General features: G+C 45.0%; 6 protein-coding genes and 3 long non-coding RNA genes across 10 annotated transcripts; 2 read left to right on the top strand and 7 right to left on the bottom strand.

Annotated features, from left to right (window-relative positions):
* Positions 1–1,390: 1,390 nt before the first annotated feature.
* On the bottom strand, positions 1,391–2,839 carry LOC9660371. The gene is made up of 4 exons (XR_002993427.1): positions 2,728–2,839; positions 2,259–2,667; positions 1,895–2,208; positions 1,391–1,804 (listed from the first exon to the last, which is right to left on the bottom strand). It is a non-coding gene; the product is annotated as an uncharacterized LOC9660371 (long non-coding RNA).
* A 59-nt stretch (positions 2,840–2,898) lies between these two features.
* LOC112349559 lies at positions 2,899–3,600 on the bottom strand. The gene is made up of 3 exons (XR_002993426.1): positions 3,249–3,600; positions 3,073–3,180; positions 2,899–3,005 (listed from the first exon to the last, which is right to left on the bottom strand). It is a non-coding gene; the product is annotated as an uncharacterized LOC112349559 (long non-coding RNA).
* A 316-nt stretch (positions 3,601–3,916) lies between these two features.
* Positions 3,917–4,518, top strand: LOC112349557. Of its 2 annotated transcripts, none has more exons than XM_024684163.1 (2): positions 3,917–4,254; positions 4,394–4,518. In XM_024684163.1, the coding sequence occupies exons 1-2, from the start codon at positions 4,027–4,029 to the stop codon at positions 4,496–4,498; spliced, it is 333 nt and encodes a 110-aa protein (XP_024539931.1). In that variant the 5' UTR covers positions 3,917–4,026; the 3' UTR covers positions 4,499–4,518. The 2 variants fall into 2 exon arrangements, 1 of the variants encoding a protein (XP_024539931.1); XR_002993425.1 differs by lacking the exon at positions 3,917–4,254 and adding an exon at positions 4,267–4,340.
* A 1-nt stretch (position 4,519) lies between these two features.
* LOC112349569 (disease resistance protein RML1B-like) lies at positions 4,520–5,749 on the bottom strand (the record flags this gene model as incomplete). Its single annotated transcript, XM_024684184.1, has 2 exons — positions 5,658–5,749; positions 4,520–5,420 (listed from the first exon to the last, which is right to left on the bottom strand). Coding segments are annotated over exons 1-2 (993 nt in total), but the record flags the coding sequence as incomplete, so codon positions are not given.
* A 134-nt stretch (positions 5,750–5,883) lies between these two features.
* LOC9660370 (disease resistance protein RPS5) lies at positions 5,884–7,262 on the bottom strand. Its single transcript, XM_024684161.1, has 2 exons — positions 7,024–7,262; positions 5,884–6,965 (listed from the first exon to the last, which is right to left on the bottom strand). Exons 1-2 carry the CDS (start codon positions 7,207–7,209, stop codon positions 5,985–5,987), a joined length of 1,167 nt encoding a protein of 388 aa, XP_024539929.1. The 5' UTR covers positions 7,210–7,262; the 3' UTR covers positions 5,884–5,984.
* Positions 7,263–9,261: 1,999 nt separating this feature from the next.
* LOC112349561 lies at positions 9,262–9,875 on the top strand. The gene is made up of 2 exons (XR_002993429.1): positions 9,262–9,456; positions 9,668–9,875. It is a non-coding gene; the product is annotated as an uncharacterized LOC112349561 (long non-coding RNA).
* Positions 9,876–13,916: 4,041 nt separating this feature from the next.
* Positions 13,917–14,756, bottom strand: LOC112349568 (pentatricopeptide repeat-containing protein At2g33680-like). Its single transcript, XM_024684183.1, has one exon. It carries the CDS (start codon positions 14,754–14,756, stop codon positions 13,917–13,919), a length of 840 nt encoding a protein of 279 aa, XP_024539951.1.
* Positions 14,757–14,818: 62 nt separating this feature from the next.
* On the bottom strand, positions 14,819–15,757 carry LOC112349567 (pentatricopeptide repeat-containing protein At2g33680-like). The gene has a single exon (XM_024684182.1). The coding sequence runs from the start codon at positions 15,755–15,757 to the stop codon at positions 14,819–14,821; it is 939 nt and encodes a 312-aa protein (XP_024539950.1).
* Positions 15,758–20,665: 4,908 nt separating this feature from the next.
* Positions 20,666–27,402, bottom strand: LOC9660367. The gene is made up of 23 exons (XM_024684181.1): positions 27,214–27,402; positions 27,082–27,145; positions 26,953–27,035; positions 26,777–26,871; positions 26,670–26,715; positions 26,522–26,601; positions 26,383–26,452; positions 26,060–26,150; positions 25,497–25,954; positions 25,276–25,336; positions 24,874–25,075; positions 24,708–24,792; positions 24,431–24,484; positions 24,179–24,235; positions 23,672–24,069; positions 23,162–23,260; positions 22,317–22,815; positions 22,135–22,256; positions 21,920–22,077; positions 21,764–21,851; positions 21,484–21,697; positions 21,367–21,421; positions 20,666–21,276 (listed from the first exon to the last, which is right to left on the bottom strand). Exons 1-23 carry the CDS (start codon positions 27,374–27,376, stop codon positions 21,021–21,023), a joined length of 3,498 nt encoding a protein of 1,165 aa, XP_024539949.1. The 5' UTR covers positions 27,377–27,402; the 3' UTR covers positions 20,666–21,020.
* Positions 27,403–27,439: the final 37 nt, after the last annotated feature.

Raw genomic sequence — 27,439 nt, 5'->3', positions numbered from 1 at the left:
TCGAACACCATTGTGTTCAAGCCAATCTCTACATTCCGTAGATATGCCAAATGAACAAATCTAGACACTTTCCATAATTAGCATTTGGGACAAAATTGAGACTAACATAAAGGGCATGATAGCGAGAGTGTTTGGCAGACACAGTAAGCTATCATCTAGCATTATTGAGGGACTAGTCTCAATACACGAAGGTTCTTGTCAAGCCAGTGCAAGACAAAGCAAAAGAGAACTAACAAGCTGGGCCAAGTATGCTTGGCTAAATAGATACTTAGGAATTCCTTCCTTATGCTCGTCCAGCCAAACACAAATGCAAATTCCAATTTACTAACACTTGAGCAAGAGGGGCCAATAAAGGGAATTAACAATACCGACCTCCTACCATCATGGCAGTAAGGAAAGAGTGTTCGTAAGGACTAGCCGATAGGTAACTTTTAATACCCGAAGCCACATTCGCGACACTTACCAAAGTGAGCATGAGCTTCCAATCCCTGAAAACTCCAGTTCTTCGGCCGCAGTACACAGCATATATTGGATAGTTTTGCCCCATGCTTGGAAACTCTTTTTACAAATTTCAAAATTTAAAACAGTTAGGATTGGAAAATATTGAAGTGTCCATTGTTATTGCTCTTCTCACCAAAATGTTACTGCATGCAATTGCAACTTCCATATTCTCAAATCTCCTTCAGCATGCTCCTCTTGAGAGAACTCCATGTCCAATTTGAAGCAATTATAATTGGAAAATGTTGAAAGTGTCTATTGTTATCCTGAATGTTACTACATGCAATTGCAACTATGGCATAGCAACTTCCACATTCTCAAATTTCCTTCAGCATGCTCTTGTTGAGAGAACTCTAGGTCCAAACATCAACACTATGCACCTTTGTGTAGTATACAATTGATGTATGAGCCCCACCAATTCATTGAATTAGTTAGACTTCAACCTACTTTTGAGTCATATGCAAATCTTCTAAGCATCATGGTACAAAACTAAAGTGTCGAGAAAGCTACACTAGAAATTAATGGCAACAAAAGATAAACTCAATGAGATGCATTAGAGACATGACTCCAGATAGTATATATCCATGGCTTTGTAATGGAGCTAGATGGAGTTCATTTACACTTGCTATAAACACTATATTAAAAGAAGTGTGCCAAAAAAGGATAATTCACTTCTTTTGCCATGAGCGCCAAGAGCAAGATGTGAGAACATAGTGCTCTAGATAAGGTAGTATGGTATGCAATTTAGTCAATTGTCCATTTGGTTTGCAACATTAACAACTTGCTAGAATGCATGGGATGAATGGGTCTATGGGCCATGAATGGCTCCATTCCATACATAGCATGGGTAATTGCTAGGGCATGAAGCGCATAAGGATTGGATATTCGTAAAATATTCTATGCTTGTGTTTTTTTCACTCATAATACAACATGTGGTGTCCGTTGTAAGACCCACCCTTTTACGAATTGCACGCCATCCTGTTCTTAGCTTGCTACTGCTGCCTTCCACTGTCCAAAACTTTTAAAAATTGGCACTGCGAATCATCTCCACCGCCTCTACACACCAATCCACTGCCTCGGTGCTGCTGCTGCTGCTGCTGATCCAGCATTTGCCGGGATGGAACTCTTGAGCATCTCCCCCTTTTCTAGCTGGAGCTTGAGGTCGTCGGCGAGCCTGGGAGGCAAGGCCCTGGGCGTCACGGGACTGCTCGATGCTGCCGGTGATGGGCTTCTCGAGCGCGGCAATATGTCTTTCGTGGACGACTTTGACGACGCCTCGGCCCTTTCGGCTGGCTTGGCAGACAGCCTGGAAAGCAAAACAGAAAGCGTCAGTTAAGTCACACACATAAACTTGATCCTCGGTCTTGGCGAGATGGTGGTGTGGTGAGATACACACCTGTCTATGGCTATGCTGCAAATGAACTCTCTGGTAGCTGCTCTGTTGCCAAAGTTTCAAGTATCAGACCGTTACAGTATGAACATGACTCTAGCCATCAAGAATGGATCGCCAATGATTCCGAGAGCTCGAGAGTAAGGAAAATAGAAAACAATGTCAGGAAGGAAATGTAACTGTTGCTTACATTTGTTGACGTTTTACAGTGTGGTTTAGGGCTGCAACGTAACGGCAATAACAAAAGCAGGAAGCACCACCTCTTGAATACCAGGTATCCTTTCTATAGTTCAAAACATTCCTGCTTCTGACATTTTGCTCTGCAGAGAGAACTTAAGATAGTGATTTGTAAACACAAACATAAACATACCTTTGAAAGAACGGCATGAAATGGTTTACTATGAAAACACCCTGTAATTGTGATGACAGCGCCTGAATTGTTAGGCGATATGAGACTGATGCCTGTGCAGAAAACAAGGATCCCAACTGATATATACAAATGGCGTAAGAAGTCTTATCACCAGGAATCCAACTGTTGATTGTGTAGCGAGTTGGAAACTCCATAGTTGGAATTGCAAAAGCAAGCTATACTGTAAAAGAACAGCATCCAATAAGTGAAGAAATTTTTAAAAGTTTTCAAAGGCTGATACTCGGCATTGCTAAGTTATGTCGTACACCACCGCCAAGCCATTTGTTCTCCAGTATGTTTTCGGATGTAAGGCTGCCGTACCTTGCTGCGCCGAAGAATCCAATAGTCCCATAAATGAAGAACGAAGTTCCTGCACATAGCTCACTTGAAATGAAACGTAACCATCTGTGCTCGCCGAGAAAGAACTCACCAAGAATAACTACACGAACCAAGTATGAGGTCAGCTTCACACCAACTTTACCAGCAGGCATGAAGGGCATCATCATCGGGTGCAAAACCAAATGTCGAAATAGCTTGAGCCTGCATCCACCGATATGTCTCAGATAAAAAGCATGACTAAATACAATCGAAACTTGCCTACACTTGTGAAGCCGACAGCAGCAAGCTCCCCGTTTTTCACCGCAGGCAGCTTGAACCTGATAGCATCCATGACTATTACGACGAGCAGCCAGATGACAATCGATGTTCCTACAGTTGCAAAAACTTTGAGCTGCATTAAAGTTAAATCAGAAGACAAAGAATGCCAAAATTATACCTGTCTCATTTTTTCCACCAGGCAAAGTGGAGCAACAATGAAGACGACGGACAGGATCATAAGCACACGCCTGCTACCCAGAACCACTATGCTAATTTCGGTAGCAAGCTGTGAAAAAAAAAGAAAAGAGAGAAAGCTTTTAGAAACTTAAAAAACGAAAAGAAAAAAGGCAGAACCTTCCACCACTTCCCACCAATGTGGAAAGAAAGAGACTCATAATCAAGAATAAGCTTGTCTGAGAAGCAGATCACAAGTGTAAGTATGTGCTGAGGCCACAACGAACATTATCAGGAAGCCGCAGACAATTCCTGTGGTAGTGAATGCATTTGAGAAGGACCGCTCTGCAAGCTGAAGAAAAACGATCAAAATCAGGATGAAGGAAAAAACCAACCCTCCCATGATGAGTGTGACGATGCTGCTGAAGAGAGCATGTCGATACCTGCTCCTCCGGAGAAGGTAGCGTATCGTTGGCAAAGATGATTTGGGAATTTCGTCCTCGACATGACGCTGAGGGAGCTCTCTGGATTCGTTCTCTCGAGCTGCTTCACCAGAAGAACTCATTCTCAGAGATTCCTCCAGACAACCAGGAATTTTTAAGCGAAACCATTAAAAACGGACGGAAAGAAGACTGCAGCAGGAGCTAAGCACCACTCAATCTAGTCGCGTGTGTAGCGAACGTACCTCTCGCGGAAAATCTTACTCAAGCTTACACAGTGGTAACACTGGATGCTAAAGCTGTGAAGCGGTAACTACGAGAGATTCCATACCTTCCATGGCGCTTCCCTCCTGAAAGTCTTCTAGGGCTTCGCTGAACGAGCGTGGACGCGGCGATCGCTTGCTCTCACGCGGAGGTACTTAGTGATCCAGGGATCGGCGGTGTGGCTACTGTGAATCCGCCGCGGAGAATCGAGCGCCTCGTTTGCGACATCGAGCAGGCTTCTCCGAGCTCGAAGAATGCGTGCTCGGCCTCAAATCCGAGCTCTCCGAGGAGCAGCGGCTGCAAATCTGGAAGCTGAGCTACCGGATCTGGAACACCTGCGTGCATATTGCCAACAGCAAACAGCAGCCGCCAGGCCGCGCAGCGGTGGATTCCTTGGCGGAATACCACGCTCGGCTTCGTCAGATCGCGAGCGAGATGCTCTTCTTGGCATCTACCCGGTGGAGCACTCTCAAGATGGCCAGGTTTGTATGAAATGAAGATGCTCCGTCTTGATTCTCGTGCGAACCTGTGCGTGATCTTTTTATGGGTGCTGGTTTGTTTGCTCGAGGTAAAACGAGGCTTGTTGCTTTGGTACTATGATTCTGTGTGTTCGTTTTCCAGGTTGAACTGGAGTACTGCCAACATGACACTGATCATGAAAGATGGACTCTTTGCAGATTGTTACCCTTCGCAGGTTTGCACAATGTTGTTCCAAAGCTTCGTTAATTTGAGGTTTGGTTATTGCAGAGGTCCTCTAAAAAACTTCTCATTAAAAAAACTTGCAATTTTTTTAAGGCGTTCCGAGAGGTGCTCTTGAAAGACGGATGTTTCTCCCAAGCGTAAGTACTCCAGGGATGGATAGAAGGAGCTGTCCTCAGAGTCTGCAAAGGGTAACATGTTGATCCTCTTGCAACCTCCCAGATCAAGCTTCCTTAGTAGAGGAAGCCTTGCAACACCATCGGGTATCACATCCAAGTTTTGCAGATCCCATAATTCCAGAGTTCTCAACGTTGTGAGTGATGCGAACCATTCTGGTAGTTGGTCAATACCACAGTCTCTTATTTGCAGCTGCGTCAGCTGTGGGAAGGCATCCGTGGCACCTAGAGAGACATCTAGAAGCTGTTCTAATCCACCAAGGGTTATTTCTGCAAGTCGTGGGAAGTTGCCACCGAATGCAACACGGGCAAGCCTGTGAATGTCCCTGATTTTAACAAATCTCAGTGATGGGCACTCGGATATGTTGATGGTGGTAACTTTGTTGCAGAACAGACTATAAACTGTCTCTAGATTTGGAAGGAACGAGATGGAGAGGTCCTTCAAGGAGGGACACCTGGCGATGAAAAGGAACTTCAGTGATGCCAGTTGAGAGATGGTGGGCACCCCAATCAAGCGTTCACAATTGCTAAGGGAGAGCATGGGAACCATTTCCTCTGTTAAGAAAGGAAGCCCCTCAAGGTGGTGATTGTCCTCAATATCCAATTTTTGCAAGTTCTCCATGCTGGAGGTTACTCTAAAGTCACTTCTTCGCACATAGCATCTCACTTCCAAAGTTCTCAACCTCGGAAATCTGCTCCAGTCCCAATCTGAGGTCAATGGAAACTCCATTCCATTCAGTTTCAAAATCTCAAGGTTGGGCAAGCGTTGAAAGCTGTCACATGTTCCCCGTGGGTGACCACCTTGTATTTCCAACTGTTTCAAATGGGTCAGTTTGCCTATGCTTGCTGGTAGATCCACAGCCAACGGTGTATCAATAATCAACACCTTCAACTTTGTCGGTCAGGATATAGGATAAGAAAAGGGCTCTGCAATCAAATGATCACCCTTTTAGCCAGTTGGCTTAGGGTGTAAGGGATAGGATCTTAACAATGAAACGCCTGAAACATACCATCCAGATGGAGTCTTCCAAACTTCCTGTTTAAGCATTTCTTGTGTTTGAAAAGCCGATGCCACCTGTGGCATGTCCACATTCTCCAACATCCCTCTCCATTTAAGTAGACCAACTTGGTGAGTTTGAGCAAAGCATCCACAGGGAAAGACTCGAGTTTCTCACAGTTTTCCAAGCTCAAATATGATAAATTCACCAAGTTGCCCAGTGAATCTGGAATGCTTTGGAGTCACCTATCCCAAGACAAATCCAGAGTCTCTAGATTCTTGAGCTGTCCAATGCTATGTGGCAAACTTACCACCCTAGTGTGACTCAGGCACAAAACCTTCAAGCCTTTGAAAACAGAGAGGCTTGGCAATGCAGTGAGACCGTAACTATAATCCAGGAGCAGGCAAGTGGTGCTGGAAACTCTGACCCTATTCCTCTTAGGTAGAGGGATTTCCGAAATTTTAGACGCAAACAGTGAAATCCTGCTGTAGTTACTGGTGAAGCGTCCCCCACGTCCCTCATCTGCGACTGCCCAGCCTTGAAATAACACTTTGGGCCTTCTTGTTCCAGGATGTGCAAAGCAAGAGCCAGCAACGCATCGTGAATCCTGTACCTCTTATTCTCCCCTCGCCCGTCTTTTTCTTCTTCAGTGATAAGTGCGTGATTCTTGAGCCTTTCTAAAACATTCTTGGCCTCTGCTATGTTGGCAACCAGCCCTTCCCCTTTCCAACACCTGTACAGCTCCCAAAATACAATCTCGCAGTCTTCTGGAAACGCTGCAAAGAAGAGAAAGTGCTGCTGGATGCGAAGAGGCAACAATGCATCATAACCCAGCTTGAGTCGGTGCAGTACCTGTTGTTCCTCATCAAGAGCAAGAAGTTGCTGATCCTTGAGTTTGCTCAGAACATAGTCCCAATCTTGTGTGGCTGCCATTCTTCTGCCAATTACCTTCAAGACCAGTGGAAGCCCCCCACACTTTTCCACAACTTGCTCCACCACTGCCTTGCTGACTTGAGCATGATTTTGGTTTGGGAATGCGTGGACTGCGAACAACTTCATGCTGTCCTCCTTTCCCAAGAGCCCCATTTCGGTTTTGATTGCACCTCTACTGTCAAGCACATCACGTTTTCGAGTGGTAATGAAGATCTTGCTTCCATTCTCTTGCACCACATCCAAGAGATCCAAATGGATGGACTTCCAGACATCATCCAACACCAGCAAGCATCTCTTCCCAACAAGCCCCCTCCCCAGTGTTTCATTGCTGATCTGATCACCTTCTAGTCCGATTCTTTTGGCAAGTTCGTGTTGCTTTGCTTCCACCTGAGGAGATACAACCATAGCCCCTCAATATGTTGCATTATACGCTTAAGGAACGTACCTGAACCGACTGACCGAATGTTAGCCACAAAACTGGATCAAAACACCCCTTGACTTGATCGTTGTCACATACTCGTTTGGCCAGGAGTGTTTTTCCAGCACCTCCTGCTCCATGGACTCCAACCCACTTGCTGCTTGCAGGGGACCTCAGCAAGTCTGATACAACCCGCTCCAGCGTCTCTTCCATGCCGAAAATGTGCTTATCCAGAGGAACAACATGCTGTTCTTCCTGTGGAACCACATTAGGGTAACGGGCCCAATTTCCGCCAGGGTTAATAAAATAATGTAAGAATTCATTTATTAAATATAATTTTTGTACGTAAAGGTATAATATAAAAGTTTATATGATTTACTGCTTATAAACTAATTTTTAGAAAAAACTACTCACAAAATCTTAAAAACCGCTCATTACCAAAAGTCTAAACTTATCCTAAGTCCGTCCATTTATGGCCCAATATCCGTCCGTTTATGGCCCAATTTTTTGTCTGTCAATGGCCCTAACATCGTCCATTTGTTGCCGCGAGGAGGAGCGAGGGCGGCGTGGGACAATGACATTCTCCAGGTAACTACAAGCAAGCCCAAAGATATTAGAGTGAAAACAAGCAAATTCATTACCTCTGCTTTTGGTGTTTGCTTGGCATTAGAGATTCCAAGACTTCATTTTTTCTCTTATTTTTTTTTCTCATTGCTTCCTCTTCTTTCTCCCTCTTTTTTTTCAAGGCTTCCAATTTTTTCTTCTCTGTTGCTTCAGCTTTTCTGGCTGCTGCTTCTTCCCTCTCCTTTTTTTTGATGGCTGCTGCTTCTTTCTTTTTTATTGTTGCTTCTTCTCTTTCTTTTTTCCTTGCAGCCCTTTCAATTGCTTCCAATTTTTTCTGCTTCTCATGTGCTTCTTTTGCAGTGGCAATTGCTTCAACAACACTAGTGAATTCTGGACTTGTTAAAACAGTTCCAGCACTAGCTTGCAACACTAGTCCAAGTCGAGGACGACTCTGCACCCCTGAAAATAATTTTGCATGCAGGTATGCCACCCTGTTGTTTTCTGATTGCCATCCAGGCACATCCACGTGTTGCTCACGGTGCTCAATTTGATGCTCTAGTGAAGCTCCTGGGAAACAAAGTTGTAAGTGAATGAGAATTGAGAAGTGTTTTTTACCTAGCTGCTCAAGTTGTCTAGGAAGTTCAGGATGCTCAAGTTGGTCACGATCACTGCTTGCTTGCTGCTCAGGCTGCACTGGATGTTGTAGATGGACCTCAGCCTGCACTGGATCCTCATGCTGTTCAGGCTGCTCATGATTGAGGTGGCTGCTGACCTCTTGGTCTCCCAGCTCCAAACTGTTTTCAAAGTTTGCTTCAAAGTCGTCGAGAGATACTGCATGGAGTGTACTTGGACCAAAGTGAGTGTCCATAGCATTCTTGTTCAATGGCCATAAACCACTTGCTCTAAAACCAGATTGGATGTTTGCAGGTGTCAGAGCCATAGCCATGGCTCTACTGGATAATTGTGCGAGATCTCGACAATTGACTTCGTGTCCTAGATGTCCAAGAGTGTGTTCATCCACGCACTGCCTGAAGTAACGCTTGTATGGCCCAAAACATGCAATGTCTAATGGCTGCATGCGGTGAGAAGTATGTGCTGGAAGAAGAATCACATCCACACCTAACATTCTTGCTGTGTCAAGTGCAACCTTTGTGACATGGGATCCGTGGCCATCAACAATGAGAGCATGGCGGTTTGTAGGCGAGCATCCACCAGGTACTGATTTCACAAAGTGTTCAAGCCACTGTGGCCACAAGGTGTCTGTCATCCAGGCTTTCTTGCTGATGGCGAATGCAGCTCCAACTTCACAATCTACGATCCAATTTTGCATCCTCCGCTCACCTTTGAAGATATAAAAGCCAGGTATTCATCCATCTACTGCATTTATGGCCACTAGAACAGTCATGTGCTCTGTGTTGTTTAGGACGATTCGGTAACAAGATCTTGCACCTCGAGCAGCCAACACTTTGACACCTCCAGAACGATTAGCCTGAATGCCAGTTTCGTCAGCATTCCAAATGTGATCTACCTCATAGTTGTTTCCAGTGTAAGTTGCTTCCAAGTTTTTGTAGAATTGTGCCACAACTACTTGATTCAAGGACTTTGCTCGTTGCAGCTCCAAGGCCTCAGCGACTTTGCTACTGATCTCTGGATGTCTTTTCATAAAACCTCTGCACCATTTTTGAGTTGGTCCTCCTTCTATCCAGGTAGTTACTCTACTAGCAACTAACAGCTTTGCTGCATCTTTCAGTTGATTGAAAGTGAGTGGATAACCGATTTCAGCTCGAGCTTTCACCAGGGATGCAAGACACTCTTCTTCCGATGATGTAAGAATGGTGGGAGGACCTGGTCGTCCTATGCTGCGTCCCTTTAACCGATCTCGCAAAGTCGTCCGAGGTACGTTGAATTCTTGAGCAGCTTTTCTTTCAGACATGCCACACTCTTCCACCTCATGCATAGCCTTCTTTATTGATTCTTCATTCCATGTTCTAGTCGCATGCTTCTGGCTACATGCTTTGGCTGGAAGCTGACTTACAAGACATGGACAAACAGTAGAGAAGTCAAGCATTTCTTTTTCTTTTAACCTGACGATCTTTTACCTTTGCAGTGCCAGGACATTGGCTTTCAAGTACACTTTCAGGGACAGGAGCTGCCAGACTTCTCTGCACCACGGGCTGGAAGCAAGTCTAGTTAAAAATCTGAAATGGAAACAGATAGTTACCTCTTGTGGCAAGGACAGCCCAGAATGGGACAGCCTCTAGGAGCTGCGAATGTTTGCGCACGAGCTCTTGAAAGTTGTGTTCTTTTGCCCTGTAGTATGCTGGTTTCTTATTATAGCATTTGACCAGGCAAGGAAATGGCGTGCGATGTGCTTCATGTACACATATTGTGTTGGCTGAGCTTTGTAATTGATTGAACAGTAAATCTTGTGATAGGATCTAAGAAATTATTAAGAAATGAATGTTTTTCTTCTTCAAAAGAGTGGCATACCTCAAGATTTGATGTGTTCTTTCCAACTTTTTCACTTTTTTTGCCCACTCCTGAGATACTTTGACCCTATGATGAAATGCAGCTTGATGAATAGCTAAACTTAGCAAATCTCTTGCTCCTACAGTTTTATTAAGCGCTCTTCTAAACTCAGGAATACAGATGAAATAGAGCAATGGAATGAGTTCCTTTTCTTCTAAATGGCTAGATTTGTGATTATGAATGCTTGGATCACACTCAAATCCATCGTAACCTAGAATGCCATTGAACCCGCCAAAAAATTGCCGCGTAATTTTCCATTTATCACATGGACAAGATTTGGGCCAAGGGTGGCCGGAATTAAGGACCCGTGCGAGAATTGGGCCTGTTACCCTAGATGGCACCTCCTTTTGCTTCTTCAATGTATGTAGAATCTCAACGTCAAGATTTCGAGGAGCTGCAACCAAGTGCTCGTGGATCGCCTTAGAGCAGTCGTCAATCTTGGTAGCAAGTGTTATCCTGAAACAAAATCACAAACTCAATTTAGAAATATCCCAAAAGAAGCACAACCAACCAACCTCTTTATGCCATCTAGAATGGGATTTTGTAGAGACTGGCACTCAAGAACAAGAGGTCTAGCCTCTTCAACCTTGGCTTGGAGGGCTTTCAGCCAGGTATCCAGTCGTGAGGAGCTCAGAGAGCCCTCAGCAGTAGAATAGTTGTCCATTTCATCTAGCAGACCTGAAGCTTCGGTCAATGAATCTTCCAACTCGCTGCACTTCTCCTTGCAATGAATGGCAGACCTGGCAAGCCTAATCACTTCTTTGACAGCTTCAGAAACAAGCACTCTCAGCACACCCGTGGGATCGAGGCTGGCCATGGATACAAGCTCTGTATTTTGCTCAACACAAGCATATAACGTCTTCTACGTTCTCTTGCTAGTTCATACATACAAAATGATGAAAGTTCCATTGTTTTTCTAGTTTTTTAAATGACACCATTAGAAACGGAAGAAAAGAAGAGTAAAGCACGATTTAGTCTCGTCGCGTGTAACGAGCGTACCTTCAAAAGAAGAGAAGATTAAATCAATGTCCCACCAAGAGACCTTCTATCGCTGTCGTATTAATCCGCAAGTCGCTATCATCTTACATGTTCTCATGTCAGTCCTGTGCTCTATCAAAACTTTTAGACGTGGCAATATTTAAATTGGCGAATAAATCCCAATTACGTGGTAGCACGTGTTAGGATCGCCACGTGCCCATTAATGCACCATGCCTGGCGGGAAATGGTTAGGGTTTATGGATTCAAAGTTGAGCGGGAAAATATTCTAGGGCTTCGCAGGACTGGACGACGATCGCTTGCTCTCAGGATGATCATCTCGGAGGTTCTTAGTGATGTAGGGATCGGCGATGTGGCTACTGTGAATCCGCTGCGGAGGATCGAGCGCCTAGCAGGCTTCTTCTCTGGGAATCAGCAAATCTGGAAGCTAAGCTACCAGCCGCCAGGCCGCGCAGTGGTGGATTCCTTGGGGGAATACCACGCGCGCCTTCGTCGAGATGCTCTTGTGGGCCGGTGTCGTTGGTCGAGCACTCTCAAGATGGTTACATTCTTCCTTTGATCGGGCACGACCTCACAAGATCCGGAACTACAAATCGCGGCCGGCTGCTTCGAGCGAGCCACCGAGATCGTCTCTCATCGATCGGCACCAGGGAAGAGCAGCAGGTCATGTTTGATCTGTGCCTTGTGCGGTCAAGAAAGAACAGTGTGGGAGATGTCACACAAGGCGCTAGCTTCCAGCATGCTAGAGAGGGCCCGTGGTTTTCTCCAAGACTCCCTGGAGAGGTATCAAGAGCTGGTGGACATATATCTTCTCTACGGGAAATCACTCCTGGCGCTCCATGACTCGGAATCAAAGGCCGAATCTGTCAACTACGTAGAGCAAGCGTATGGGATTTGCTCCGAGTGCAAGAGCAAGAGCGAGGAGCAAACTATGATGTGCCAGAAGCTCACAATTCTCAGGTACATTGCCGCGGGGCCGCTACAGAATGGGAACTTCGAGGGAGTTCTGAAGTGCGTTTCGGTTCCTCCTTGGATCATCGTAGCACGTCGTTCCTGGCCTTCAATCAAGGCATTGATTGGGCTCAGTCGTTACGAAGAGGCCGAGGAGGAGCTTGTAGCTCTCATATCATATGAGAAGGCTGCAGTGGAGGTGTACCTGTCCGCTTTGACGTTCTTGATCAAAGAGACGACACAGTTTCAGAGAAAACGTTCTTCGTTTTGCTTTTGAGGTTTTCATCCACAAGAGAAGTCTGGCGCTTCTCTGAATTTCTTTTATTTCACCGTTATATGAGAGCTGACATTTGGTGTGTTTTTGTAATAGTGGCTCGGATTTCTTCCCACAGCCATTGTTCGAGGCTGCCATGCATTACCTGCCTGCGGAAGAGGAAACTACCATGAGAGCGAAGGCATTGCGTGCTTTATGTCTCTGTTATTCTGGCCTCGTGCAGTATGACAGAGCTGCTGAACACGTTGATGCTGCTGAAAAGGTATTTTGAAAAAGCTTTTGGTTTTTGGTTGGTCTTGTGACTGAGGATCTTTCTTTGTTCTTTGCATCTTGAACCGAACGTGTCGTGTAGTTTTCTGAAGGGAAGTCGCTTCTTTGAGCTAGCAAGCTAACTACATCGATCTGTAATTTGTAAACGGTGGATGAACATTGCTCTGGAGCTGCTCACTCATGCGCCTGCTATGGAACCTCAACGACAGGGAATGGTTGATGAAGCAGAAGCAGGGCCATGTCGACTTGGAGGAGTGGCTCCAAGCCGTTACTTCAAGTAGGGTTTATACAGCTTGCAGTGGGAGCAGAGAAGCGCGGGACGCTCATGTCCTGGAGGATCTGGACAGAAGCGGGAAGAGCTCTCAGTGTCACTGGCTGGTTGAGTTTTTGAAGGGCTGAAGGCGGAGGCTTGGCGGTTTCCAGGACAACTGCCATCGGTAGCTCGATTTCGGCTTCCTTGGGGGCTGAGCTTGATGATCGTGCTGTTCATCTTTTGTTTTCAGCAAACGGCTGCGAGAAGAGGTATGACTTAAAAGTATTTCTTGACTAGTTTTTGAGAACAGCACATCTTGTTTGCTTACAAACTGCAGATGGAAATGAAATTGATGGCTGGAACAACGTTGGTAGTGGATACTCAGGAGTGGCTTTCTCTGCTGCGAAGGATCTTGAGTGGGTGCAAGGTGAAATCCACTGCCTAAGCTTTAGCGTTTAACTGGACAGGCTCTCGGGGCTGGACTTCCTGCTGCAGACCTGGTCCGCCAGAGGTACTCTACATTCTATAAAGCAGCTGTTTCATTATTTTTTGTTTAGGAAGCTGCTGTGCGCGGTGGATATGGAAATGAGCGCTAGGAGCAGCTGGATTTTCAGAAAAAAGTTGCCTTACAGTACAAAGGCCTGCAGGGTAAAAGATGGAGACTTTTGTTTTGTCGTCAAGTTTGCGGACGCAAGGCAATCTTTTGACCAAGTTCACGAGCTGATGAGAGAAACGTGTGTGAAAACTTTCAGCATGTGCCTCAATGGGTACCATCTTTCTCGGCTGTGGACAGGTAGGCTTACTATTTCACATTGCTTCATCACAAACTTTTTTTTTCTGCAGGCAAATTTTCGATTCAGGTCTGTTGAATTTTACACGCTATAGCTCTAATTCTCAGGCAGCCTCCTCATCAGTGCTCAAAGCAGTGGAAAGCATGACGTATGGGAAAGAGCTCTCTGGGCGGCAGTTCATAAGGCCCTCTGCTGCGATTTGAGCCACAATTGCGTCTTAGACGCGGCCAGCAACGTTATCCACTCGGTGTCTCTGGCTGAAGTAGGATACTTTTTTAGGAGCTCCTCTGCTTCACGCAGCATTCAGCAGATCTAGCATGCATCCACAGTGCTCAACAGAAATTCTAAACTCGTAATCGACCAGCATTGATACGAAGAACTCGGATCCTATTTTCAAGTGACCAGCATGGCTACAAGCACACAGAACACTAACAAAGGTGGCACCGTCGGCTCTCACTCCCTCCTGCTTCATTTTGGCGAACAGACTAAGAGCTTTACCGAGCTGACCGTGCTGAGCATAACCAGCTATCATGGCATTGCAAGTGACGACGTCGGGAAGAGGTATACTGTCAAAGAACTCCCGGGCTTCGCTCAAGCAACCACATTTTCCATACATGTTGACAATGGCTATTCCCAGGATTACGTCGACGCTCATCTTCTGCTGAAGTATTCGCTGGTGTATAAGTTTCCCTTCGGTTGCAGCCACTGAGCAGGCGCAAGCATTCAGTGCTGCTATGTACGTCCGTTTGTCAGCAACTCCGGGATCCATTTGGTGGAAGAGTTCCAAGCTTTTTTTGGGACAACCGTTCTGAACATAGCCCGAGATCATGGTGTTCCAGCTGACAACGTTCCGGGCCTCCAATCTGTTGAAAACACGACGCCCGTCTTCCAAACGTCCACACTTGATATACATGTTCGCGAGTGCCGTTGCCGCTACTACGTCCGACTCGAATCCAGCCTCAACTAAATTGCCGTGAAGAGCTTCTCCCGCAGCAGCGTTTCCTGCCGAAGAACAAGCATTGAGGACGTTGACAAAGACGACCGAGTCGAGGCTTTGACCCTCCAGAATCATCATCCTGAAGAGCTGCAGGGCCTCGTGACCGTGACCGTTTTCTGCGTAAGCCGCAACCATGACGCTCCAACTGACTAAGTTCCTCTCCACTGTTTCAGATTCAAACAGTTCGCGAGCTTTCTCTAGACAGCCGCATTTTCCATGTCTACGAGAGCATTCCTCACGAAGAGTACCGTGGCCCGGCCACTTTCATAGCTGCAGGCAGGGAGCAGCGTTCCTTCCGTCAAATCTCCTGGACATGCACAGGCATTGAGAGTAGAGATGAGAGTGATCTCATTTGGAGCGAGGCCTTCCAGAAGTAGCTGCTTGAACAACGTTCGAGCACTGTCTCCTTGGCCGTCCCGGACAAGAGCCGATATCATCGAGTTCCACGACACCAAGTCCGGAGGTTTGATCCTTTCAAAGATCTTCCCTTCATCCAGCTTCCCGCTCTTGCCATACATGTTGAGCAGCGCGGTCCCAAGGATGACGTCCGACTCGAGGCCGAGATCGCAAACACAGATGTGAACCGCCTTGCCAATACCCAGCGTCAACGTAGAGCTGCAAGCATTGAGAACCGTGACATACGTGACACTGTTTGGGGCGATGCCTTCCAAGAGCATCAGCGTGAAGAGCTCCAAGGACTGTCCACAGCAGCCGTTCTGGACGTAAGCCGAGATCATGGCGTTCCACAACACCACTCCATGCGGACGTCGGACACAAACTCCATCAAACCAGGCTCGAGCATCAACCAGGCTGCTGCACTTCCCATACATGCTCACGACCGAAGTTCCGATGATCTCGTCGTCCTCTAGCCCGCTCTCTAAGATCTGGGAGTGGATCGCCTTGCCGCCACTTAACGCTCCCTTCACAGAAACGCAGGGTTTCAACACGGCTGTGAAAGTGAAGCTGTCGGGCTTGACACCGTGGAGCATCTGGCAGTAGAACTCGAACACCTTGGTGCTGCTGCTGGATTGACGAGAGTACGCGGACAACATTGCCGTCCACGTCGTGACGTCTCGGAAGTGAGCCATCCTGTTCCTGTCCTCGGCGTTCTCTACACTGCCACACTTGAGGTACATGTGGACGCAGGTAAAGGTTTTCCTGAAAGCCAGACTCTACGACGTGACTGTGAATCTTTTGTGCATCTAGCAGGCTTCCCAGAGAACCACACTCGCGGATGAGACAAGCCAGAGTGAAAACGTCGGAGGAGCATAACTTCGAATCGAGGTACTCTCTCAAGTTTAGCTGTTTGATTGCACAGTCTGTAGCGAGTCCTCTGGCCAGCCTTCTCATACCACTGCGAGAGTTCTTCCCGCGAGCACCATCTTCGTCTCTAGCTAGAAGTCCAGCAAAAACTGCGGTAGCATTCTTTCGAAATGTGTTGCTTCGATGCGATCCTTTCCCTTGGCCTCTGCGATGATTCCCGCTCGCCCGACTGCCTCTGCATCAATCAGCCCAGAAGTTTTGGTTCTAGTTCCTTCTTTGAAATGAAATAGAGTAAACCCGACCTGTGACGAAGAGCTTGAGCAGCTCACAGGAGAGCTTGAGAGCATTCGCATTTGCCGGCTGCATTTCTCTATGATTTTAGAAACTCTGCTTTGCTCACCAGTGGTAGACTTGATTCTTTTCGAGGTTGTGCCTACGTTGGATTCATCCGCCTTGGCAACATCTGTTGTGGAGCTCAGACGAGAGAGAGAGAGAGGAAGAGCAAACCCTGGCTGGCCTTCTCCCAAAGGCTCTTGAGAATCTCGTGAATTAGATCCTGTGAGAGGACAAAACAAGGGTAAGCTGGATCCAAGCCCACATTTCCTACCGGATTGATTCCTTCGTCCATCACCACTAAACCTAAAGTTCAGTTTGTTAGGGTAAAGTTTTTAACATGATTTAAAATTTAATTTTGTTTAATATTTTAAAAATAAAAAATTTATTTACTTTAAAATTTTCCATTTAATGCAAAAGATTTAAAAGTTAAGAATAACTATAAATTTACAAAATTAAAATAATAAAGATTATTTTGTTAATATACAAATTTAAAGTAGTGTTAAAATTAGTTTTTTTCTTCTTAAGAACACTTTAATAGAATATTTAAAATTTTATTTTTAATTTATAATTTCATAGAGCATTTTATTTTTTAAAATTTTAATAATTCTCATTTAATATATTTTCCTGCTCAAATATACATATTTTAAATTAAGCACAAATATCTTATGGCAGTTAACAAGTATATATATATAACCTTTGACTTACTCTTTGAAGTAAGTAATATATTTACTTATATTTGATGTGGTATACCATATGATAAAAATTTGAAATAATGATATGTTTTAGGTTTCATACTGTATATAAAACCCTTAGAGGGTTAATAATAAAGTTTTAAACAGTTTAACCTGGATAGGTTAAACTGTAAATTGTAACTGTTTTAAACTGTAACCCTTTATTATTGAAGATGGTTTTAATTATTGCAAAGGTAACAAAATATATTGTAAACATAATAAAAAAGATATATTTGTTTTATTACCTCTTTTTATTTTACATGAAATAATAAAGTAACACAATACCACCAATTTATAATATTTTATACTTTAATCTGTAAAGTTTGTAAATATATATATATTTATATATATATGTATTACCCTGACTAAGTCATACACTAATTATAATACTATAGCATATAGACCATCCATTTATGACTGAATATAGTTTATTCATTCTTGTATATAAACAAAGGTCTAAACCCCAATTAATATATCTATTCTTATATTTTTGAAGGGCAAAGTTTTTTGGGCAGTGTTTTGCTTTAGTGTTCAAAATTGTGCTTTTTATTTTTATTCCTTCATTCTTTTTTTAGATTTAAATATGTAATAGTTTTTTGTAAGATCTAGAACTTTAGCTATCTTTATGCTTAGATCTACTTTTTTTTTTAATTTTCATTGCATTCTTTTCTTCTACCATGCCACATCAATTAAAGAGTATATAGCTTGAAGTTACTAATGGTACTCCATTGGATTAAACTTTTAATGTTGTGGGGTGTGCTTATGTTGGTATTGCACTTACCCTTAGTGTATTGTTGTCTCTAACTTCCATAGGATATGATTACACAATTTGTTCTCTTCTCAATGTTCTACTATCTCTGATGTGGAGCATGATGATGACATTGATTAGCGAACTATGAATGATGAAATCCAATTCTTGGAGAATGTTTAATTATCAAGTTTATGGGAAAATAATGTGTATGAGCTAAAGTGGATTTTGGATTATGATGACAAATTTGATTATTATGGAGATAACTTTGGAGATGAAGTGAAGAGTTCACAAGGTAGGTATCAATCTTTTAATCTACCATTTGATCTTTTCTCTTTACCTTTTGCTATTTCCCAATCTTTTTTTATTTCTCAGCTTCAGCCACCTTCTTATGTTTTTAGTATTTCTTCCTCATTTGCAGTGTTTTCTTCTCCTGGCACATTGATCATTTGTGACTCTCATGATTTTCATTCTTAATCCAATGTTGAGTTGAGTGTTATGTCCTTTTCATATTAATCTAGATGTTAAGTATGTGTATAAAGTTGAAAATCTTGTTTTTTTTGTATTAGAAAAGACTTTGATCAGTTTTAACGTTGAGTACTCTCTTATTCCAAGGGTTGAATCACTTTGGCCAAAGTTTTAAATTGAGTGCATGTCCCTAATTGTAAGTGTTATTGAGAGCCTTTATTTTATTGTTGGTGCTAAGGCGTTTATGTGTTTTATTGAGAGTGTGGATATTTCTATTAATTTTCCCATCTCAAAAGTTTTGTTATATGTTGAAGAGGCTGAAAAGTGTGAATATTTTTCTTATATTGTGGTGGTTGAAGTATTTTATGATAAGAAATCCCTTATTTTCCAAACTTTGAGCACATATCCTTTTAATTTCTTTATTTTTACATTGTCAGCTGTTATTTCCTCTATTGATGCTTCTTTATCCACTTTTTCTTCTTTCACAATTATTTTTCTTTAAGTTTTTTTCATTTTCTCCTTTCTACCTCGACACTTCAAACTTTTTTTTCTTTGGAGGGGGTAGAAGGGACGGATGGGAGTTCAACCCTAATGATAGAGTGAGGATAAGTGAATATGGTAGTGGAGTAATGACAAATGACATGGATTGTGGAGTGAGGATAAATATAGCAGTCTGAACAAAATATTTAGCTTTGATGTAGTAATGCCGAACAAATGCAATGGTGGAGTGAGGATGAACATAAATGGTAGAGTGAATATGAACACAACAAATTTGAATGGAGCTAAAGTTTTAGAACTTTTTTTTCTTTGAGAAGGGGATAAAAAGGATGTGGAAAACAAATAGAGTGAGTCTAACCTCCCATATGCAGTGCTAGATAAGGACAATGATTTTGCTTATGATCTTAAGTTCAAATTAATGGTGGTTTTAGAGGATTGTCGATAGAAAAACTTAATGATAGAATGTATTATTTGCTTCAATGGTGTTCTATAGATTGTAGTAGCTCTCAAAGTTTCTTTGATTCAAAATTATAATTGTATGGTTGGTTTGAACATTTGGGAGTTGCATATGGAGTTGCAATTGGTTCACCATGATTCTATAATTAATTGATGCTTATGCCATGGTTTTGGGGTTTTATTTCAATCATGGTTATCAACAATTTTGTTGGTGGTTTTGTGAGAACTTCAAATTCTTATAGTAATTTATAATCATCTAATAGAAACTTTAGATATTCCACTTGATTTATTATCATCACTTTTTCATCTTTTAGAGGGGAGGATGGTGTAAGATTTGTGTGTGTGTGTGTGTGTATATATATATATACACAGGTAATACATTAATTATAATACTATAGTATATAGATCTTTTATTTAGGACTGAATTTCATCCATTCATCCTTGTATATAAGTAGGGGTCTAAACCCCAATTAATATACTTATTCCTATATCCCAAGACTTATAAATTTAATTATATTAAGTAAAAAATGATATCTAATTAGTTTTTATATTTTTCTTTTTATTTGTTTTTGTAAGGAATTAAGGAAATTATACCTCACTTTTATATACAGTATAAAATTATCTTAAAAACAAAAACTTTAAGTTCAAAATAATATAAAAATTATTAACTTAAATATTCTCTAGAAGTAGACAGATTCTGGAGTAAATATTATTTTTCAGCCTAAATAAGAATAGTTTAAGAGTTAATTTTTAATATTTGAACTAATTTTCTTTTTCTTTACAATCACATTTATTTGGTAAAAGTGCATTAGTTAGAATTAGTTATAAGCTATAATATATAATTGTTGAAGCTATTGTTTTTTGCAATGTCAAGATTTTGAGATAATGCAATATGAACACAAATATTAGTCAGATCATTTAGTTTTGTTTTAATAAAATTTATTACTTTGCTCTATGGTTCATGCAAAATATCTTCAGAAGAAGAACTTTATATTTCTGATTATGATATTTTTATATATCTTGGTTAGTATAATCAAATATCTTTCCTTGTTAATAAAATTAAACAACATAGTTATATACCTGATGTTTGCATAGAAGTGTAAAATTTGGTGGTGGACCAATAGCAAAAGAGAGTATGTGCATGTTATAGTGTGAGTGGGCCACTCAAACCCAATCTTTTTCTCTTCTCCTTCCACGTTGGCGCAACGCAAAACACTGACTCCTAGTGTGGCGACTCGACTTTAGCCAACCAAACGTCGAAGCTTCCATGCACTCACGCCCCTACTTTTGTCCACCCCCGCCCCCTCAGAGAAAGCGCCGGTCTAAATGTGCCTTTTTGGGACACAGCCTTAAACTAGAGAGAAATTCTTAGTAGTCTGGAATGGTAGGACCAGCGCACGCGCTGGAAGCAGCGAGCACCAGCCAGCCCAGTGTCAAACTTTCAAACATTCAAACATCTCGTGCTGCGAATGATCTATTCAAATCCACAGAGAGCGATCGCCAAACAACCCATTTTTTAGAAGCTTGGAAGAACGTTCAAAGAGTTTTAATCAAAGAATTTTTCTTTGCTTTTGTCTGTTCTATACAAAGCAACCCTCCACAATCTTTCCGAGGGCATTGTTTGTGATCAACCTTCCATCCATCCATCCATCCATCAAGCGAATATGCTCTCCAGATGAGAAAAAAACTAGAGAAAGAAAGAGAGAAATACACAAGAATTTTGGAAGAGAAGAGTTATAAGTATCAAATATAAGCTATACTCTCTTTGTTTTCTCACTTGGTAAAGAGGAGAGTGTCTGTGTGTGTGTGACTGAGTTTGGCCTGTTCTTAGCTTGCTGCTGCTGCCTTCCACAGTCCAAAACCTTTAAAACTTGGCACTGCGAATCATCTCCACCGCCTCTACACACCAATCCACTGCCTCGGTGCTGCTGCTGCTGCTGCTGCTGATCCAGCATTTGCCGGGATGGATCTCTTGAGCATCTCCCCCTTTTCTAGCTGGAGCTTGAGCTCGTCGACGAGCCTGGGAGGCGAGGCCCTGGGGGGCGTCACGGGACTGCTCGACGCTGCCGGTGACGGGCTTCTCGAGCGCTGCGATATGTCTTTCGCGGACGACTTTGACGACGCCTCGGCCTTCTCGGCTGGCTTGGCAGACAGCCTGGAAAGCACAACAGAAAGCGTCAGTTAAGTCACACATAAACACCGAGTTTGATCCTCGGTCTTTGCGAGATGGTGGTGAGATACACACCTGTCTTTTCTCTTGACCAGGAATCTGCTAATGGATGCCTTCCTTGCTTGGACGTCTGTAACGCGAGGAGGATCGAGGTCAGCTCGGATGCGTGGGAGTCAAAAAGCACGGGCTTACCGTTTGACGATGAGCGTTTGTCTGCCGCCGGAGTGGTGCCCTTTGGTGATGGGTACAACGAGTTAGATGCTTTTGCCGTGGTTGGAACTACGATAGGCGGAGCAGTAGCAGCACTGGTAGCCTTCGCCGCAGCGGCAGTAGCCGCAGCAAGGCAAGGAGTATAGCATGATGTCTTTGAGCTGATGCTACTAGCCAACACCATGATCGCTTTAGCCTGAAGAGCAAAAACCGAAGGGTTAATACACAGTTCCACTATAGCAAAAGGCACAAAGGAACCCACCTTATCGGATGGAACGTCGTCGTACACGAGGACTTGGCCATTGTAGAAGAGTGTGAGCTGCTCCGGATCCTTCACGGTTGCATGTGTCCTGAGAGAGCAAACAACCTTCAGTCACGACTGCCTAACAAAAAGAAGAAATTTCCTCAAAAGTCTTACCTCTCCTCCTCAGCAGCAATGTCCATGCTTTGGGTATTGTTCGAATCTCGAGCTGCTTCATCTGGTGAACCAAACTCCACCGAAAGACTCAGATCCAGGCTTTTATCCTTCTCGATCCGCTGCCTCTTTGCTTCAGGGCTGCAATCCGAGGCATTTTCCTGAAAAACAACCCATGAGTCTTCGTCTCCTCGTCGATCCAAGTCACAAAAACTTACCAGAGGTCTCTTCTCCTGTAAATTGTTGAGAAGTGGTAGCGTCGACACTTCCGGTCTTCTCTCAGTGTGGACGAACTCAATCTCGCCCATGTCTGGGAAATCGTTGGCCGAGGCAGTGATTCCTAAGAAATCCAAACCGAAAAATCGTTTAGATATAATTTTCACTGCTATGAAAAACTTACCCCTTTGTTTGAGCCTTTGCTTGTGGAGCTCCTTGAGAAGATGAGCCGTGGCAGCAGGAGGGAGCTTGTCCGTCCCTTGCCGCGAGTACTGATTTGCCACATTCTTCGTGTTCCCGTCGGATCCATCCAGACTGGACGACGGCGAGGCCAGCTTCCTCCCAAATAAAGTCAGGCACGATTCCTCGCTACTGTTCTTGCTACTGCTGTTACTGTTATTGTTGTGGCTGCTGCCGTGATCTTTGAGCTTGCAGTTCCTCACCTCGAAGATCTGCTTGAGCGCTCTCGTCAAATCCGGATCCACCTGCTGGCTGGAATCTGGCGACTCCTTGACCGGGATGGAGGACGCCGCGGCCGCTGCCACAGGCGACCCTCCCACCGCTGGTTTCCTCCCTGGCTTTCCTACGCTCCCGGTGCTTCTAAAGAGCTTGGAATCCGTTCTAGCCCTCGACATCCTGAAATTTCCCGCACGATCCACTCGATTTCTCGCTCGTCTAGCGAATCAAAGCTCCATTCTCGCGAGAATCACCGCCATAACGCTCCTGTTCTAGCTATCGATCGAGGAAGGCGGAGAAAGAACCCCCAAAATATAAAACCCTAGGCCGGCTTCGTGTATTGCTTCCTTGGCCGGGCTCTCTAATGTTTATAACAGCGCCAGTGTAGCACACGGGAAGAAGTTTCCTGGCACCTGGCCCTTTCTTTAACGCCCTTCTTTCCAGCGCTATATCTTTTACATTAGCGCGGGAGGTCTCGTTGAACCGAAACACACATTGCGCACATGGAAATCGTTCGGGGCCCACCACGTGGCAGGCATATGCCCCGGAATGTGGCACCTACCGGCAACTTGCCGGAAAGAAGGCCAATGGCGCCTTCGCGGCAGGTGCCGGAAATCGCAGTGTCTTATCGCCTAGCTGACGCGGCAATTTCCTGGCAGCTTCATCACAGCCCTAAAGAGATAAGTACGGTCTTGATTAATTGATAGGTACGGTCGTCTCTCTCCTTTGGTAGGTTGCGTGGTCGACTCTTCGCCCGGAATGGGCCATGTTGCGTGCTGCTTGGAATGGGCCGGGCGCACACACTTTTGGACAAAGCTATAGGGTGGACAATTCTTCCTGGTACCTTCGCGATGGAGGACAAAGAAGCAAGGAAAATTGCTACAGGGTGAAAAAGTTTAAATGAGGGAGGTAAATTGGAGTTTTTACTTTCGCCCCTAGCTAGCTTGGGCCACCACGTTTCTTGCAACTTCGTGGAGAGCTTCGCGGACAAAACAACCGCAACATAGAGGATGAGATCGTCGCAATTTTTTATCTTTTTACCTGTTCCAACGTTCTGGAATTATTGCATGGTTAAAAACTGGCCCTGTTTTTAGGGTTTATGGGCGCCCTAGAACGCTCGCGCGGGAAAACCCTGATATCTCGGGCATTTCTTGGTGGCGATGGAGGCGGACGACGCAGCGCTGCCGATCCTGGAGCTGGAATCGGTCGATGCTGCGCAAGGTATGGATTCTTGCTCTCTGCGCTTGAATCGTTACGTGATCGATCCGGTGCTGCGCAGCGGTATCCATGGCGGACGATTATTTCGAGTTCGCTTCCTGGACATCGGAGGAAGACGCTCAAGATCTCGTGAATCGCGATCCCGCGCCGGCGCCGCAGCAAGAACAGGGCGAGTCGTCCTACTGGAACGAGGCCGGCGAGACTGGAATCTTCATGGAGACGACCGCGGCGTGCTTCGCTTCGGCTGATCAGGCGGCGCAGGGCTGGACGGCGAGGACCGAGGAGCAGAGCACAATCCAGATCGTGCTCAACATCAAGGATCACGGGGGATTGTTCCAGGATGGAATGGGGTGTGATCATTCAGCGATCAACGCGGCTCTCCGGCAAATGCAGATCCCTCTACTGGCTCTGGATGGGATTCCGGAGGCGCTGGAGACACAGCAAGCACAGATTTCTCTGAGCAGCGAGATTCCACTTTTTCCAAACGATCCTATGGCGGAAGGTCATGGTGGCGATCTCGGTAGCGGTGACTTCCAGCTATTTCCAGTGGGACTATACGATCAACCAACGCTGGTGAGTGGAGTTATGCGAGAGGAGTCCTCGACAATGTCTTACGCACTCAACTTGCCGAAGGATGGGATCCTCTACGAGGATGCCGACATGCAAGCTCATCCCGGCCTGGAGATCACCGAGATCCATGAGGAAGAAGGAAACTATCGGGAACAAGATCTAGCAGAAGAATTAGACGGCGAGAGGACATGGACCGACACTCGATCGTCAGCAGTGCCTGGATATCATGGAACCGAGAAGAAACTTCAAAGCCCAAGACTGGATCGGTTCGTGGAGCTCAGCTTACTCTCGAAGGACAACTACACGATGCTGGATCAGTCGACGCCTCTACTCGCGGAATCAGTGGTGGACTCTTGCAGCCTCTCCGTGAACAACAGTTCATCGTGCTGCGACACCGCCACCGAGTTCCACTCGGCCTACAAACCAGTCGAGCAGCAGCAGGAGCACGAACCCAAGAAGAAGAGAAGCAGCACAAAATTCGCGAGCTCCAAGCGTGCCAGGGACGAATTCGGTCGAGAGTCCGAGATGTCACCACCACTCTCGCCACCCATTGCTTCTCCCAAGCGCCGCCGCCGCCGGACTGGATACGAGAGGAAGAGGCCAGTCGCAAAGCTTCCTGCCAGAGCCAAGGAGATCCTCGCGATGTGGCTCGACGCGAACAGGGAGAATCCATACCCGAGCGCGGAGGAGAAAACCGATCTGGTGATCCAAACCGGATTGCAGACCAAACAGGTACGTCGTGATCTTTCCTTTTACTTCTTCTCTCCAGACAAAGTTCTTCGCGCGATCGATCGATCGGTGTGATTTTTTTCGTGGTTTTTGTTAGATCGAGAGCTGGATGTCCAACGCAAGAGCCAAGCACCACATCCAGAAGTACTCAAAGGTGCTTTCCCGCTCACTGGCTCACAGCTGAGCCGTCGGATCTAGGCCACCCCAGCCGTTCGTCGCAAATAAGCGAATCTACGCCGTCCATTTCAAATTTTCTCTGGCCAAAGGCTTTACGTAGGGTTCTTCCAGTTCTCTCCTCGCGAGCTCTCTCGCCTCGGGTACTATGCCGCTCTCTTCTCTATCGATCTTGCGATTCTACTGCTCCAGATGTGATATTTCACTCCAATCTCACTTCGATTTGCTCTCTGGCAGGGGCGATGGAGGCGAATGCGGGGAAAGAATCGCTTCCGGAGTTTGGAAGCCAGGTCTTGAGCGACATTTGCGATCTCCCAGAGCTGGACGAAGGCGCCGGCGATATTCTTGATCCGGATTGCGACTGGACGCCAGCCGACGATATACTTTGGCGCAAGGAGCAGCAGCGCCAGGCCGATTGCGATCCAGCAGCCTGTTCCGACAGCTCGGCTATCAGCTGCGAATTCGAGCCGGAAGAGAAGCATCCAGTCTTCTATCTGGCGATGGCGGGGCAGCACACGGCCGTCCGAAAGGCGAGATCGAGGCGATCGAAGCCGAGGAAGCTCATCAGGTAAGCGAACACCTCTTTTGCGTAGTCTCGATTCGTTTCTTTGAGATTTCGATGATCCATGCAGGTTTAAGCTTCTTCCACTTTCGAGGCCCAAGAACATGTACTCTCTGCCGCGTCAATCAGTCCAAATTCTCGAGTCCTGGATCACTCAACACTCCGATCATCCATATCCATCTCTTCTCGAGAGAGAGGAGCTCATAGCCCAGACGGGCCTCACGGTCAAGCAGGTACTTCCAAATTTCTTTAGTGGCATCTTTCTAGCAAAGCCTGTGTGGAACTTTCTTGTTACAGATCCAGAACTGGCTGTCCATTACCCGGTACAAGCGTGGCATTCAGAAACCACATAAAAAACACTAGGAATGTCTGTGATCTTGTTGTTTGATCAGAATTTACGGAGAACTTTCGAGTTTGATCTCACAGAGAAAGATGGTGGCAGAACCAAATCTTCCTTCGGACTCGGGTTGTTTGTATACAACTTCCAGGTATGGTTTTCTTTTGCTTATAAGCTTTTCACTTCGTAGTATTTACACTCAGCATTGTCCGTGGATTGTGATGCAGAGCCTTCGACTGCCTCCATAGTCTCTATGCTCGTTGAGCCAGATTCCCTGCGAAAACGAAAAGCCAACACGATATACTCAAGGAGAGGACAAAAAACTATCACTAGCTCATTCAACCTGCCAGATTCCAAGATTTAATCTCCCAGCGGTGATCGGCACACTCAAGGAACAACCCATGATCGAAGATTTGACATGAGCTTCACAGGAAGAAGAAAAAAACGTAGCGCGAAGTTTGCAAGGGAGATGACCATCCAAGTTTACTCACCCGGCATATCATCCAGTCCTTCATCGAGATGACGGTAGTGGTGACCCTTCAAGAACGATTTCAAGGAGCAAAACAGATTGGAAACTCTGGAGAGAATTTTTCCTTACCTCTGGAGCGATCTTGTTTAAGGCGTCCTCCATGTCGAGTGGCACGTCGGGGCTCGCGTTCTCGTTGATGGTGAGACTCGCCGAGGTGTGCATCACTGCAAATCACGCACAAGATCGATCAAGAGCAAAAAAGTTGCAAGAAAACATCGTCGATTCAATTCTCTTGGAGTTCTTACCAAAGATGTGAGCAATGCCGACTCGAAAGTTTCTAATCTCCGGCACGGCCTTGTAGATTTGCTGAGTGATTATGTGACATCCTCTGGATTGCAAAGATTAGAATCCTAGCATTTTTTCTTTTTACATACCTTTTATATGGTGGGAGATCAAAAGTTCTTTGGACCCACTCGATACCAGGAACGCTCGACACAGCTATGGAGCGAAATCGGAAAATAAGAACAAGAGAGATTTTGATGATCAAAGATATGAAGGTGGAGTACCTGCGTTGGAGGCGGCCTCGCATCGAATTAAGTGACTCCTAGACAGCGGGAAATGCGAGCTAGGAATTTTGCAGCTGGAAATCCTGCCGCTCAGCAGCTGACGAGAGTTGAATTGTTTGAAGACGACGATTCCATTTCCATTTGCCGCACTCCCGAGCAGCATTCTTCGCAAGAGCCCTAAAGGAAAAGTTTTGAAAAAACTAAACCAAAAAACAAAATGTTACTG

This window comes from Selaginella moellendorffii, unplaced genomic scaffold (assembly GCF_000143415.4).
Source record: "Selaginella moellendorffii unplaced genomic scaffold, v1.0 SELMOscaffold_40, whole genome shotgun sequence".
Lineage (NCBI taxonomy): Eukaryota > Viridiplantae > Streptophyta > Lycopodiopsida > Selaginellales > Selaginellaceae > Selaginella > Selaginella moellendorffii.
The sequence above is the reverse complement of the archived record's forward strand: the minus strand, read 5'-3'. Positions and strand labels throughout refer to the sequence as shown.

What these genes read in the sequence shown, in the direction of transcription:
- LOC112349557 (XM_024684163.1), top strand. Translation starts at nt 4,027, where the DNA reads ATGCGTGCTCGGCCTCAAATCCGAGCTCTCCGAGGAGCAGCGGCTGCA. An exon ending in AGCACTCTCAAGATGGCCAG is followed by an intron (nt 4,255 to 4,393) that starts GTTTGTATGAAA and finishes TTCGTTTTCCAG; the next exon opens with GTTGAACTGGAGTACTGCCA.
- LOC9660370 (XM_024684161.1), bottom strand. Translation starts at nt 7,209, where the DNA reads ATGGAAGAGACGCTGGAGCGGGTTGTATCAGACTTGCTGAGGTCCCCT. An exon ending in CATTCGGTCAGTCGGTTCAG is followed by an intron (nt 6,966 to 7,023) that starts GTACGTTCCTTA and finishes GTATCTCCTCAG; the next exon opens with GTGGAAGCAAAGCAACACGA.
- LOC112349568 (XM_024684183.1), bottom strand. Translation starts at nt 14,756, where the DNA reads ATGGTTGCGGCTTACGCAGAAAACGGTCACGGTCACGAGGCCCTGCAG.
- LOC112349567 (XM_024684182.1), bottom strand. Translation starts at nt 15,757, where the DNA reads ATGTACCTCAAGTGTGGCAGTGTAGAGAACGCCGAGGACAGGAACAGG.
- LOC9660367 (XM_024684181.1), bottom strand. Translation starts at nt 27,376, where the DNA reads ATGCTGCTCGGGAGTGCGGCAAATGGAAATGGAATCGTCGTCTTCAAA. An exon ending in CTCGACCGAATTCGTCCCTG is followed by an intron (nt 24,793 to 24,873) that starts GCACGCTTGGAG and finishes ACTGGTTTGTAG; the next exon opens with GCCGAGTGGAACTCGGTGGC. An exon ending in AGGATCCCATCCTTCGGCAA is followed by an intron (nt 24,236 to 24,430) that starts GTTGAGTGCGTA and finishes CTGTGTCTCCAG; the next exon opens with CGCCTCCGGAATCCCATCCA.